The sequence below is a fragment of the Talpa occidentalis genome, unplaced genomic scaffold, assembly GCF_014898055.3.
Source record: "Talpa occidentalis isolate TD23 unplaced genomic scaffold, MPIMG_talOcc4v2.1 talOcc4.12, whole genome shotgun sequence".
Classification (NCBI taxonomy): Eukaryota; Metazoa; Chordata; class Mammalia; order Eulipotyphla; family Talpidae; genus Talpa; species Talpa occidentalis.
Window position 1 is genome coordinate 40230931 of NW_023601212.1, and position 15125 is coordinate 40246055.

Consider the following 15125-nt stretch of genomic DNA (forward strand, 5'->3'; position numbering starts at 1 on the left):
ATGTGTTTTCTGCTATGTTTGGTTGAAGTAGTGCATGAATTTCAAATAATTCACTTGTTTGATGGTGCTATTTAGTTTAACTATGTCTTTCCTGATTTTCTGCCTAGTAGAACTCTTAATTCCTAATGGGGGTAGATGTTGGAGTCTCCAACTGTAACAATGGATTCATCAAATTTTTCCTTACAGTTCTACCACAGTTTCCTTCAGCATTTTCCCCCTCTGTTGCACATACACACTAAGGATTGCTGTGTCTTTTGACCTATTGATCATTATGTAATGTCCCTCTTTGTCTCAGTGAGTTTTCCTTTCCATGCAGTCTGCTTTGTCTAAAATTAATGTAGTTATGCCAGCTTTCTAGTGCCTGGTAGGTACTATTTTTTGTCATGACAGTTTGTCTTTCACTTTTAGTATTTTGATATTTAAAGTGATTATAATACAGTTGCTTAATATCTATCTTTTTATTACTCTTTTCTATTTATTTCCCTTGTCCTTTGTTTCTTTTTTTTTGTAGTTCAACTTTCTTTTTCATCTTTAATTGAACATTCACCTGATTACATTTTTACATTTAGCCCACAGTAATTACTCATATGTATAAGAGTTCTCAATTACTTTCCCCCATCTCTTCAAAAAGTGCTATTTTTCATATCATTTATCTTTAAGCTATAATTACTGAATATGTTGTTGCTATTGTGATCTTGAACAAGTGTTATCTGCCAGATTAAATAAAAATAACACAAAACTTGTTTTTATTTAAACTTCATTCTTTTTCTAATACTCCTCATCATTTACCTTCTTCCTGACAAATTTCTTTTAACATTTCTTGTCATGCTGGTGACAAATTCCCTGAATCTTTGTCCTAGAAATTCTATTTCCCCCTCACTTTTAAAGGATAATTTTGTTGACATAGAATTGTAGTTGAATGGTTTTTTATTCATTACTTTAACTATTGCATAAAATAGTTTGGATCGTTTTTGAAAAGAAGTCCAATTTCATTCTTATTCTTGTTTCTCTGTAACTAAGATTTTTGCTCCCTAGCACCTTTGAAGATTTTATCTTTGGACTTCTTCAGGTTTAAATGTAATATTTCTAGTGTGCATTTTTGGATTCTCATTTTGTTTGGAGATCTCTGATCTTTCGGGGTCTATGATTTGGTGGTTAGCTTTAATTTTGAGAAAATCTCAGTCATCATTACTTCACTTATTTTTTTCTGTTCCTTTCCTTCTCCTTCATGTATTTCCATTATGTGTTTGTAACACCTTCTGGAACTGTCCCAGATTCCTTCATTTCTTTGCCATCTTTCTTGTTCTTTTTATCTCTTTGCATTTCAGTTTGGAAGTCTGCTGGTCACCTTTTCAAGATCACTGATTCTTTCCTGCAGTTTTCCATTGTATAAAGGAGACATCCAAAAGAATTCTTCATCTCTGTTCTGTTCTTTTGTGTGTTTTTTTAGTTTCTTAATTTTCCCTTTTGGTTCTTTCTTAGCATTTCCCTTTGTTTACACTACCTTTCTGTTCTTGTTTAGTGTCCGCTATTTTCATTAGAGCAATTAACATATTAATCATGGTTGTTTTACATTTCTGGTGTGATAATTCAACATATATGCTACTGAATTGGGTTCTTTATTTTGTCCTAGCTCATGAAAATGTATGTTTCTAAGTCTTTTAGTATGTCTTTTAACTTTTTATTCAATGCAGGACATGATGTATTCTGAAAAAGGAACTGAGGTAAATAGGCATTTAGTGAAAACTCTGACCAGGGTTTTGGTTGCATTTCCTTTTTGCTGTAACTGTCATTTGTGAAAATTTCTTCAAGTGTCCTTGATTTTTGTCTTCATGTCATTTTTAGGTTACTGTAGCTACTTCTTAAAAAAAGTTTTGACACTTGCAGTTCCTTCCATATATTCCACTGTTATTACACAGGAGTCTTCTTGTAGTGGTATGTTGAGAGGAATTGAAATGTTCTATATAGTCCTATGACTTGTTCTTGGTGTTTTAATGAGCCCCATGTCCCTGGGCTCATTACCTTCTGTGGTATAATAAAGATTTTCTATCTTAGCAAAGGTGTCTTAAAACTCTTGGACTTTCTGAGTGATAAGGGTGATAGGAACAGCTTCTGTTCTAACAAGATGACTGTGGGCCCAACATAGCTTCAGGATGGAGGTTGGTCAACATGAAGAACAAAAGCTTGACTAGAGGCTTAGAACTTTCAGTCCCCATGTCACCTCTAGAAAGGAAAAAGAGACTAGAACGATTAAGTTATTCACCAATGCCCAGTGATTCAATCAGCTGTGCCTATCTAAGGAAACCATCAAAACTCCTAACCCTCGGGATTCACAGAGATTATGAGTTAGTGAACACATCAGTGTTTGTGTTGGGAGGAAGATTTGCCTGGAGATGTCATGGAAGCTCACTATACCCCTCATCCCTTTACCCTGTACATCCTTTCCATTTGGCTCTTGGGGAGCCAAATGGAGTCCCAAGCTAGAAACTTTTGCAAGCCTTTCCTTTGGGGACTTTTATGGAAGTTTCATTACATAGGCATGATTAGTTAAACCATTGCCCATTGGCAACTGAACTTCACTTCTACTTCCTCTCCCCTCTCCAGAAAATTAGGGATGGGACTGAAAGTTTCATCCTCTATTCCATCTCAGTTTCTCTGAAAACCAGCCCCAAACACAGATGTTTTCCAAAAGTTATTTTCATTGATGTAGACATATTATGATAACAAGACCTCCATTAAGTTTTTATGGCTCTGATGCTTTCTCAGAAGCTGAAAACAGAGGCTAAATATTATGAAAAAAGATGCTCCCGTTGCTCTAATAACTCACAAAATTTCAAGCACCCTGGGACCTGTGAGCCAGAACTATGGATAAAGATCAAATATATATGAAAACTACATTAAGTCAGCTGTATAACCGAAAGCAAGTAGGTAGGTAGGTAGGTAGGTAAATAGGTAAATAGGTAGGTAGGTAGGTAGGTAGATAGATAGATAGATAGATCTTATAAATCACAATCTCTTACCCTACAGCAAAAACCTGGGTGTCCTACAATGTTAATAAATTCTGCCCCATCTACCTGATAGAGTGTGAGATCCACACAGTTAAGGGGGTCAGTCCCATAAGAGTGCTCCCACCCCATCTCAGACTCCAGTCACAAGTAGTAATTCCCCAAGTTACCCATGCAAGTTTTCTGTAAATCAGGAGTTCCCATGACCCCCTCCTTGGGTTTAATTAATTTGCTAGAGTATCTCACAGAACTCAGCGAAACATGCTCACCAGTTTACTAAAGGATATAATAAAACATACAAATGAACAGCTAGATAAAGAGATCCACAAGACAAGGTCTAGGAGAGTGCTAGGCCAAGAGCATCTGTCCATATGACAATAGGGTGCATCGCCCTTCTGGTATGCGGATGTGTTCTCTGACCTGGAAGCTCTCCAAACCGCATACTATTGCAATGTTATGGAGGCTTCATCATGTAGATAGGATTGATCATTAACTCCATTTCCAGCAACTCTCCCCTTTGTGGAGGGTGGGGGTGGGGACGGAGCTGAAAATTCTAGATTTCCAATCCTAGTTTTTTGGTTTTTTTTTTTTGGGGGGGGGAGGACTTACTCTCAGCATTTCCCCGCCTCCACGTTGATCTCCTCCTAGTTTGGTTTCTGTTGACCAGCCCCCACCTAGGAGCCCAAAAGTCATCTCAGTGCAAGGACTAGTGATTTTTTCACTTAGCAATTTACACGGGTTTTAGGGATCGTGTGTCAGGAACAGAGTTAAAGGCCAAATATTAGAACAATAGATGCTGCTAGTACTCTTATCATTCAGAAAATTACAAGGATTTCACCAGTTCTATTGTTACCGAACGCTGGCCTCAGTTTCCCTCAGCCAATAAAAGGAAACTGAGTTTGAGGAAAAGGAAAGCGGTTTTATTTGTCGACAAATGAGGAGGGCGGCAGACTCATGTCCGAAAGACCACCGTCCTGCTCTTTGGCAGCGGGCAGGGGTATTTATACAGGGGGAGATAGGTAGGGGTCTGCGAAGGGGAGGGGGAGGGGGTCCGCACAGAGACAAGTGGGCGCCAGCTCAACAGGGAGATGGATGGGTGTCAGCTCATTCATCTTAAGGGAAGGGGAAGGTGTCAAGGCACAGAGACAGGCGATCATCGCCAACTTGTTTTCCTTAGGGCGAGGGGGAAGGGTCTACAGGGAAACCGGTGGGCGCCAGCTTGTTTTTCTTCCCAAGGGGAGGGGAAGCTGCAACAAATGGGAAAGACAAGCCATCAATCCTGTTAATGCTAGATAAGGGGAATTGCAAAAAATGGGGGAAAGACAAACTTGTTAACTGTATCACTATGCCATGAACTGGAGGGGCAAAAGAGGGGTGTGTGTGTGTGTGTGTGTGTGTGTGTGTGTGTGTGTAAACAACTAAAGAACCTAATGCTACTTTTTTTCTCCTTGTCTCTCATATCTATGTGAGGTAGCAAGAAAGCCTGGCTTTCTTTGTCCTTTGGCACTGGTGTGAAAGTCCCCTCTCTCCTCATAAACTCTAGCCCTAGCCCACCCACTCTAACTGCAATTAAAAAAAACTCAGACCAGTCTCCTTTCCTTGCTGTCTCAAGCCAGTTCCTACCTGTGTGAGATATTTGCCTTGCCTCCATTACAGAAGTAATAAATGATTTTATCAATTCCTGTTGATGTGTGTTAGTTACTACTATTCAACCACATCTTGGGGTTGGGGTCAACTATCTCTACAGTTTATGTAAAAGGGTCTTAGGGATTGTGTTATATATAACATATATAAAATATAAATATATATGTTGAATACACCTTGTTTATTTGTCCTAATGACAAACCTTCCAGATCTGTTCATATCAATACCTTTTGTTTTTAAAAAGTACAAATGGTGTTTATATAACCCATTCTTTCTAAATAGACTTGAATTATTACCAGCTTTTGTCCCCAAAACCATGAATGAACGAACACTCAGATTGCCACCATACATGGCAAACATACAAATTATGTTCTTATCTAAGTGTAACTACTTAAAATTTTTATTATCAAATATATTTAGAAAAGAGAGTACAAAACGTTTTGTGATAAGATTTGGTAATAACAATATAAACATCTTAAGGATCATCAAGATTCCTAAGTAGACTGTGGGATGATTGAGGATCTCCCAGTGCTCTCCCGCCTTACTCATCTCTGTCCTGTCCCATCCTGACTCTTCGAGTTCTTCATATCTTTACCATCTGTTATTTTTCTCCCGGTTTCTTTCAGCAAATGAGATAGGTTTTCTGGAGATTTCTTTGCTTCAGTTTGATCATATATGCAGTGTCCTAAGCTTTGGGGCTGTGGGGGCAAAGGCTTTAAATTACCAAGTGAGTGTGGGTGAGAAAGAGAAAGATCTCCCTCCTTTCATCCCTCAAGCCCCTCTAGCCCCCACTCACCCTCCCACCCCCGCTGGAAATGGTCAGAGATAAGAATAGAGCCAGACTCAATTATGTATAATAGGGTCCCTTTTAAGTGTCTAGGTTTGTGAAAAGTCTCAATTCCATGAGTGGCTTGGCAGTCTATGGTTAAACACAATGCCCTTAGAGAGGGCAGGTTCTAGCTCACTGCCAGGACAAGGTCGGCTCAAAGACAAGACCTCCAACTTGCTGTCACTCAGACATAAGTGGGCGGGGCCTGCCTCGAAAGCTGTCCAATCAAGAAAGTCGCCGGAAACGTGCGTAGGGGCAACGCTCTGATGCTTGGGTAACAGCGTGAACTGCGTGCTTGTCGCAGCTTGTGGGGGTCTTACAGCCACTAGCTGCGACTGCGCGGCACGTCAGCTCTCGCGCTCCTTGAAAGGCGCCAAGTGACTCCACATCTTTTACCGCTGTGACCCGCGCTTGGCGCAGGAGACCTAGAGTGGACGATCACGTACCCCAAAACCCGAAAAATGGTAAGTGTGTGGATCCAGTGGTCGAAAATGAGGGCGGAAGGGCTGATTAGAACTGGTCGCAACTGGGTGTGATGGGACCCGCGCCTCCCCGCGGTTGGCTCTAGAGTTAGCGGACCTGCGGCCGCCAGTGGCGCCACTCGGACCTCGGTCCCCTCCGGCACCAGCGCGGGGGCTGGGCTGGCGGGACCCCGGCGTTCTGGCGGCTACTGCGCGCGGCAGCTTTGGCTCTGGAGCCTCCCAGAGCAGCGTTGTGCCCCAGTCCCTAATCTCCCCAGATTGTGCAGGGACCACAGGAAGGGTCATCGGGGGGAAATCCTGACTTGGTCTTGAGGAATATTGTGTAGGAGGACCCTGGATCTATGCGGTCCCCAGACCCTCCTTTCTCTCTAAGGTGCACTCATTTTCTACTGAGTTTTCCTTATGCTTGGGAGCAGGAAGGATCTCATATCTTGACCCTGACCCCTCAGTCTAGCTCTTCCTAGGTCTGGCAATAAATCCCTAAATTTCTAGATCTTTCCCCGCATTCCCAAACGCCATCTTCCCCTCTCCAGTTTCTAACACTATTAACTATTTGTCCTCCGTATGTATTTCAGACAAATGTAGTATTTTAATTATCATTTATCTGCAGAGATGTGAATGCCTTATTTGTTGTTGTTGTTGTTTTGCCTGTGGATAGTTCACAGAATACAGTAGTGGTTTAAACTACGTGGTGGAACTAAGTTGTATAAAGTACTTGTGTCTCTCCTCCCAGAATCTGCTTGGGCACAAAGATCCCATGGGAAGTCACTTGGGCGGAAGTTCTTCTTAAAAGACTTTCTGGGTGACCTGTTCTTTCAACACAGTTGTAGGTCATTGCTTTAGCTCCCTGAGTTTGTGATTTTATTCACATTCCTTCAGTCTCTGTTTTACAGTAAATGTAAAATATATTTAATCAGTAGGTCTTGAGAGAGAGTTGAAAGTTTCCAAAGAAGTAAATTTCAGAAAAATAATAAAAATATACCATAATTCTTTCTTTTTTGGCAATATTTTCTTTCTTTTTTTTAATGATAGCCAATGTAGCAGCATTCTGAGATCTGTTATTTTCTTTTAGGTGATTTGCGATGGACTGTCAGGGCTTAGGGACACACAACACCTACCTACCAGTGTGTTAAATTATGATTGTTTCTGAAACAAATTCTTGCCACGAAAATAGTAATTAGTTGCCATTTGTTTTCTGAAAGGAATATATTTTTTCAGGTTTTCTTGTAGAAAAAAAGCATACAATTTTCTTTCCTCTGGTATACATAAAGACTAGGGTTATGTGGTTTTGCTGGATTCTTAAAATGCTGGGTGTGTGTATTTAAAATATCACTACTGGGAGTGAGCAACTCATTGGGAGGCAGGGCCTGCAGTGAGTGTCTCCAAGCGAAGGCCCCCTTTTGAGCCTGCAAAGTCAGGTACTTGCAGGCCCAGCTGGTTCTTCCTGGGGGCGTCCTCCCTCTGAAAGTGGCTCATACCCACCAAAGAAGGACCTCTTGCACTAAGAGAAGCTGCACAGCCTTGGAAAACTGGAACTGTTCAGGGGTTGGTGTGGTAACAGAGCAGGAATGGCATTTTTAAGGTTGCAATTATAATCTCTTTGGGTCTATATGTATTTGTAGGCTTGAATTTTGCATCCATGGTGTAGATGTGTTCAGGGTATAATTTGTGCAGATTGAGAAAGCCTCTGAAGATTAGAAAGTCTGTCTGCTAATAAAGAGTTCTGGAATTTGTGGGTTCATTTGATTTAGAACCTTGAACTGAAACAGACTATATGTTTCCTCTCTTGGGAGAATGGAAGTCTGAGGGAGGAATCTTTTCCATGCTTATAGGAGAGGGACAGGGGTGTGGAGCATCACATTTTGGCTGCCTATATTTGCAGGCACTGGCCAACTTTAGGGGCTTTGTCTCAAAAGGAAGAATCTGGACTGCAGACTTGGGAATGTGGGGCTGTTTCTGAATTATGGGGAATCAGACAATTTATCTCATGCTATTATGTATTGAATATTGAAACACTTTACGTTCCTTTAGCAGTTTGTGATATTATTCTCCTATGTGTGTCTTGGCTTTAAAAATGTAAGCTGTGTGTAAGATAACAGTCGGAGCTGGGCAAGAATTCTGGAACCAAATAGTATTTATTCCTTTTGGGCAAAAGATCCTCAAGATATAAGATGGGTGCATTTGAGTTTTCAGGTAGATTTTACATAGGTCAGTTTTTGTATGTGCATGACCCTAGATAAGTTGGAAATTTTAACTGTGCTAATATTGTTAAGCACATGAATTTCTATTTTAATTGATAGGAGAAAAAAATACTCAAAACTTATAAAATCTTTGAAAATCCTAATTTAATGAAGTAGAACCAAATTCATAGTGCATTATAATTACGGTACTCTTTCTGTCGGGTAGATTAGTGCTGACCAGAAAATTCCAGCTTCCCTAGGGGAAAGGTTACATTAGGTCAGGTATTACATCTTACTTTGCTCAGGTGACACCATTTTTGACCTGTTGTATCATTTTCAACAAGCTAGGACAGTATGATGCCTCTTGTTTCAGCTAGAATTTTGAAATTTTTCATTTTTTAGTGTTTTAATATTTATAACCATTAGTTCCTTAAAGGATTAAATCTTATGATGGTCTCCTATAAAGTAAAAATTAAATAAAATTTTAAAAGCCAAAATAAGTTATTTGAAAATAAATAGAAAAAAGGGCCTCCCTGGTGGCACAGGGTTTAAAGACTCAGTGCTATCAAACTATCGCCAGCCACTGTGGCCTGAGTTCAATCCCTGGCCAGGAAGCTGACTCACATGGCGCAGCAGACCTCTCCTGTCTCTCCCACAGCTCCCCTCAGCAGTGTATTTCGGTCAGTCTGCCTGTTCTGTTCCCCACTCTGTCTCTGGTGAATCCTCTGCAACTCTGGCCCACACCCCAGTTCTTGCATGCATGCATGCATAAAATAATAAATCTTTTAAAAATAGTAATAAAAATAAAATAGGAAAATGTGACATAAACTATTTTAAATATTAATGCATGTGAAGGTAAGTGGTACGCTGTAAGATAAGGGGTAGAGCATTCTGGTCCCTTCCAGTGCTCTTACTTCACCAACACCCATAAGGAATCTTGATCACTTCTTCTTTTTTTTTTTTTTAAGATTTATTTATTTATGTATACAAAAACTGGGGTACAGGCCAGAGGTATGGGGGGGGTGAGAGGATTCACCAGAGACAGAGTGGGGAACAGAACAAGGAGACTGACTGAAATACATTGCTGAGGGGAGCAGCGGGCGAGAGAGGAGAGGTCTGCTGCACCATGTGGGTAGCTCCCTGGCCAGGGATCAAACTCGTGCTGCAGTGGCTGCAAACAGCTTCATAGGTTGTGTCTTAACTGCTTGTGCCACCAGGGAGGCCCTTGATCACTTCTTTTACCTTGCAAATGCTTATTTTTCTTACCCATGTTTGTCCTTATAATGAGCAGTCAGGCTCCACAGTTGCTACCTAGCCCGTGCCCTTGCCACCCCCATCCTAGCCCCTATCTGTGGGCAGGAACACATGTGCTCCAACCCACAGTGAACACCTCTACCATTTAATGTTTGCTTTAGAGATCGCCTCTGTCCTCCCCTGAGACCACTACTATTTGAGTCCTAAGCCTTTTCCTCCACTCTAGTTACACGTGCACCACACCAGCCTCAACATTGGCACCACTCCTCTGCAGGTGACCAGTTTACTCTGAGCAGCATGTCCACACATGGCTGCCACCCATGGGTGTTATCTCTTGCTCTGGCTTGCTCACCTGGCCTGCTGCCTGACGGCAGCTTCACTGTGAGCTGCTGGGGACTGCAAAGCTCATTTTGTGAGCTATGCTGCCCTGTGATGCATGGTTGACATCACCAGGACTCAGTTCTTGGTTTGACCAGATTTGGCACTTGGGAGACTTCCTCTCCTTTGGGAGCAGGAAGTATGGTGTTAGGGCCCTCCTTAAAGTAGACCCAGGTCAACGTGTGTTGTGGTGAAGCTATGACATTGGCTGGGTTGTGATGCAGGCCTCCCATACCCCAGTATGGGAGAGAGATGTCCCATCAGGTGGTCACTCCTGCAAGGGCTATTTTGAACAAAGAGAGAACAAAGTGGGAAAAGAAGCCATTAGATGGACACAGACTAATGATGGGATTCCCCAGGACCTTTGTGTAACTGCCTCTGCTGTCTACTGAAGCAAAGATCTGACTCTCCTGATTATAAGGAAACAACACCCAAGGTACCCCTGTAGCGCAACCACGGGATCAGTTCAAACCTGACATAAGCCTGGGGTCCTTAAACTTGGAGGGGAACAAAGTCTTCACCCCCAAAATTTGTCTTTTTGTATAAGGATTGGTTCACAGGAAAGAATTTGAATGCAGGATGAAATGCGGAACGTCTTGTAAAAGACATTTACATGGGGAAAGAAAATCTCCCTTTGTAGGTGTGTCCCCTTCTCTGTACAGGGAAGACCAAACCTCTGTCTTCTCACTGGGGAAAGCAGTGTAGCCATCTTATCTCTGTATGCTGTGCCTTTCTTCCCGTAACTGTCCTTGCCCCTTTACCCCCTACCCCAGCATCCTTTGTATTAAGCTGAAGCCATTTAATGAGATAACTTAAATCATTTTGGTGACTTACTCAGTTTTACTTGATTTCTCCCATGTATACAGGTGGTATATATATCACTGTTGAATTTTTTCTTCTTTTCAATGTCTCATTTGATCATTTGAGTATATGCCTGCCTGGAAAGAAGAAGTTGACCCCTCTTTCCCACAAACTCTATAAAGTTGTCATGGGAAAGGCTTCCTAGCCCTGATGGAAGTGATTTCTAAAAATCAGGGTAAACAAGGCACACCCTTACCCAAAGTCTATTCAGTGATCTAAAATACAAAAAAATGGAAAGGATGGGGGAAAAAACAAAAATACTGAAACAAAGGTCTACAACTTGACCCTTTTGGAAATATACTACAATATACCAAAAGATACTAAAAGAATCTACACAACAAACATGACGAAAGGGCACTATTGGTTTTGAGCACCTGCAGCATAGATGCCAAATCAATTTTGCTTTCTGATATAACACACTAATTCATGAAGATAATTAATACTAATGCTCAAATTTCATATATACCTGGGATCCCACTAAATTTAAGCAAGGTACCTGATAACCTTAGCTGAGTTTCTAAATACAAATAAGGGACAAATGAAAATGACAGTGTTGCCTAAATTCTCTATTGTCATAAGACTCTTTGTCTTAAAATATCCCTCACCAAACAGGGACTATCTGAACCAATGAGTTATAAATTAAGATTTAATTTAGTCTTTTGTTCTTTCAAATTATATTCACAAAATTGAACCCAATCCTGATCCCTCAGCTAAATTACTTATTATGGCCCAATCTGGACTTCCAGGATTGATGGCCATTTTACAACATTTATTTAGTAAAGAGATGTGTTTCTCCTTTTAAAAGCCAAATTTGACATAATGAATGATACCTCACAGTGGATTTCTGCAACTTTGAGGCTGCAATCATCCAAATCAGACCCTCTTCCAGTCCCCCTGTCATGATGAAAATTATTGACTCCATCCAATTAGCAACTAGAAAATATCTTGCTGTCACAGTTTGGCTTAGTCTGTTCTATTCAGTGTCTGTTTCAACAGCCTTTCAGCTATATGGCCTTCACCTCTGAAGGGACATGATACACCTTTATCTGGTTGCCCAAAGGGAACCTCAACAACATTGCCATCACGCACAGTTCTGCCGGGAAGAACTAAACCACACCACCTTGCTCCAGGGGCACAGGTATGACATTACGCTGACATGTCCTCTTCTGAGGACATTCAGGACATAAAAATACTAAAAAAGAGCTCATAAAGAACAGACAGGCAATTGCCATGTATATATTGTGTTGCCCTGACACTTTGGTTGCTAAAAATATTTTTGTAACCAGGGGCCTTCACATGGTGAAAAAATAGCTTATTGTTCCTCTCATTTTCCACAACATTGTTTAAATTATTTTGGTGTTCTGGAAGCAACATATTCCTTGTTGACAGAATTTACTGGAGCTCATTTATAGTGTTATTTGCAAATTGGTCCAGATTGAATGGGTGTCTCTACAACAAAACAAAAAAAACCCTTACCCATCAAATTGTGGTAGAGCAGTCACTCCTGTTAGTGCCGTGAGACCCTGTTTCACAATAAAGATATCACTGATCTCCTCTCCTGACTCCTGGGATTACCCATTAAGCCCTTAAGTTATCCATTGGCTTCTGAATCAAGAAATTGCCTTAAACCCAAACTGTATTTCATGAGCTGCAATTGTCACTACTTGTGAAACTATCCTAAAAATAGATGGCCCTGAACATGGGATCCATAATTTATCCAGCTGCCCACTATGTCTTGAGTGTATAAAAAGCACCCCTTGACTCGAGATAAAGCTAAAGCATGGCCCTCTGGCTAAAGCATGGCCCTGCCTAAGAAGGGGTGTCCCACCTTTCCTCAGTCCCTCGGCAGATGCCACAGTGCTGAATAAAGGTCACCCCTTTGCCACACCCCTAGACTCCTTGAGAAGGAACTTTAGGAATTCCTGAGTGAACAGCAATGGGTGTTCATAGACTTTGGGAACATCACCACCACATTTGTACATGAAGGAACTCAGACTGAGCTGCTGCTTTTTTTACCTTAATTGGGCCCGGGACCAAGGATCCACACATTGATCAAACATTAGTCAGCCATCTTAGCACTGACCAGCAGTTGGCACCATCTTCATGGCTTTGGAATGTTTGATTGATTCTCTGAGAGTTGCCCCATCATATAGAAGAACTCAGGGAATCTCTTGTCTTACAGTTACTAACAGCATATACCAAAACACATACACAAGTGGAGAGCTACAATGAAAAGCCTCACCAGGACATTTCTGACATACATGGGAGTTCCAGTCACTGCTTGCTGATAGAAATGGAGGCACTCATTTCACTTTTCAGAATATACAAATGCTGGTTCTAAAACAGGAGTTCAGAAGTTTCTCAAGTGTCAGGTCACAGGCCTCATAAAGCACCATGATGATTTATTGAAATAAGTTCAAATCAACTGAAAGATAGATGGCCTCTTATCAGTCATGAGTCATCAGGGATGAATTTTAACACATCTTTCTTTGTACTGTTTTTTTTCCTAATAGACTGTTCTTTATAGCAGTTTTAGTGTTACAGGAAATTTGCTTAGAGAGTACAAAGAATTCCCACATTCGGGGCCTCCCTGGGTGCAGGGGTTAGAGTCTGAGTGCTATCAACCTATTGCCAGCCACTGTGGCTGGGTTCAATCCCCGATTCCCAGCCAGGGAGATGACCCACATGGCACAGCAGACCTCTCCTGTCTCGCCCACTGCTCGCCTCAGCAGTGTATTTCAGTATATCTACCTGTTTTGCTCCCCATGCTCTCTGGTGAATCCTTTCAACCCCCGCACCTCTGGTCTGCACCCCAGTTCTTGTATGCATAAATAAATAAATCTTTTTTTAAAAAAAAAATTCCTACATAGGGCCTCCCCGGTGGCGCAGCGGTTGAGCGCTGGGTTGCGAACCTGCCCGCAGCCTCCGCGGCGCCGGTTCGATCCCCGGCTGCTCCCCGGCCACCAGAGGAGGGTCCCACATGGCGCGCAGACCTCTCCTGCCGCCCGCTGCTCCCCTCAGCAGTGTACTTCGATCCTTCTGCTTGCTCTGCTCCCCGCTCTGGCTCTGGTGAATTCTCTCACCCTCCCGTGCTTCTGACTGTACCCAGTGCATGTATAAACAAAAACAAACAAACAAACAAATAAATAAACATGCCTCTATAAAAAAAAAATTAAAAAAAAATTCCTACATAACCCTTCTGCCACCACCTAGTTTGTACTACTTCTTATATCGTTTACTGTGTTACATTTGCTATATTTGATGAATCAATATTGATATATTAAATTCCACAGTTATATTTTTATTGACTCATTATGTTATGCACTCCCTGATCTTTGGCAATGGAAAATTGTGTGTCCATCATTTCTGTATCACATAGAACACTTCACTGTCCTGAAAAATGCCCTGCGCTCCATTTACACATTCATTCCTCTCTACCATGCCCAAATTCCTGCCAACTGCAGATGTTTCACTGTCTCATAGTATTGTCCTTTCCAGAACTATGCATGGAATCATAACAGTGTATAGTCTTGTTATATTGCCTGATTTCACTTAGTGATAGGATTTTAAAATTTTTTCGTCTTTTTGGCTTGATACCTCATTTCCTTTTATCCTCAAATAATACTTCATTGTGTGGAATTACTGGTGATTATTTTTCCATCTACCTAATGGAGGATATCTTGGCATAAATCTTGGAATCATGAATAAAGCACTTACAAAACATTCATGTGTAGGTTTCTTCTATGTTTTTTAACTCATTGGGAAAATGCAAAGGATAGTAATTGCTGGATGTTATGGTAAGACTAGGTTTAGTTTTTTACAAAACTGTCCATTTTCCAGAGTAGGCATACCATTTTCCATTCCCACCAGTGGTGAATAAGAGTTCCTGTTTGGTTTTTGTTCTCAATATTTTGAATTTTAGCCATTACAATAAACATTCTTTTATTTTCAGTTCCTAATGATGAGAATCTTTTCAATATGTGATTTATCATCCTTTTATCTTCTTTGGTGAAATATATGATCAGATCTTTTGTCCACTTTTAATTGTGCTGCTTCTGCTAGTGTTGAGTTTTAAGAGTTCTTAGGATCTTCATTTTGAACCCTCGAAAGGATTTTTTGCAAATATTTCCTCAATCTGTGGCTTATATTTTAAATCTCTTAAATCTGTCTTTCACAAAGCAGTTTTTTAATTTTAGTCAAGTCAAACATATTTTTTTTTCATTCATCTCTAAGTGTAATATCTAAAAAATAATCACCAAATCCAAGGTCACCTAGATTTTCTCCTGTGTTATCTTCTAGAAGTTTTGTGGGTTTGCATTTTACATAAGCTTTATGATCCATTTTACATTAATTTTTGTGAAAGATATAAGATCTCTGTCCAGATTCTTTTTATTTGTTGAAAAGACTTTGAATTGCCTTTGATCTTGTATCAAAGTCAATTTACTATATTTGTGTGAGTCTCTCAGGAAAGCAATTGACTTTTATTTATTAA

The 15125-nt window shown here is 40.8% G+C and overlaps 1 protein-coding gene across 3 annotated transcripts in view; it reads left to right on the forward strand.

Annotated features, from left to right (window-relative positions):
- Nucleotides 1-5743: 5743 nt before the first annotated feature.
- LOC119240989 (zinc finger protein 791-like) overlaps nt 5744-15125 on the forward strand; it is a 53938-nt gene continuing 44556 nt past the window's right edge. For all 3 annotated transcript variants that reach the window (XM_054693295.1, XM_037505899.2, XM_037505903.2), the window contains exon 1: nt 5744-5942. Coding sequence is in view for 1 of the 3 variants with exons in the window: in XM_037505903.2 (XP_037361800.1) it covers nt 5940-5942 (3 nt within the window). In the remaining 2 variants the exon portion in view is untranslated. The remainder of the gene's footprint in view (nt 5943-15125) is intronic.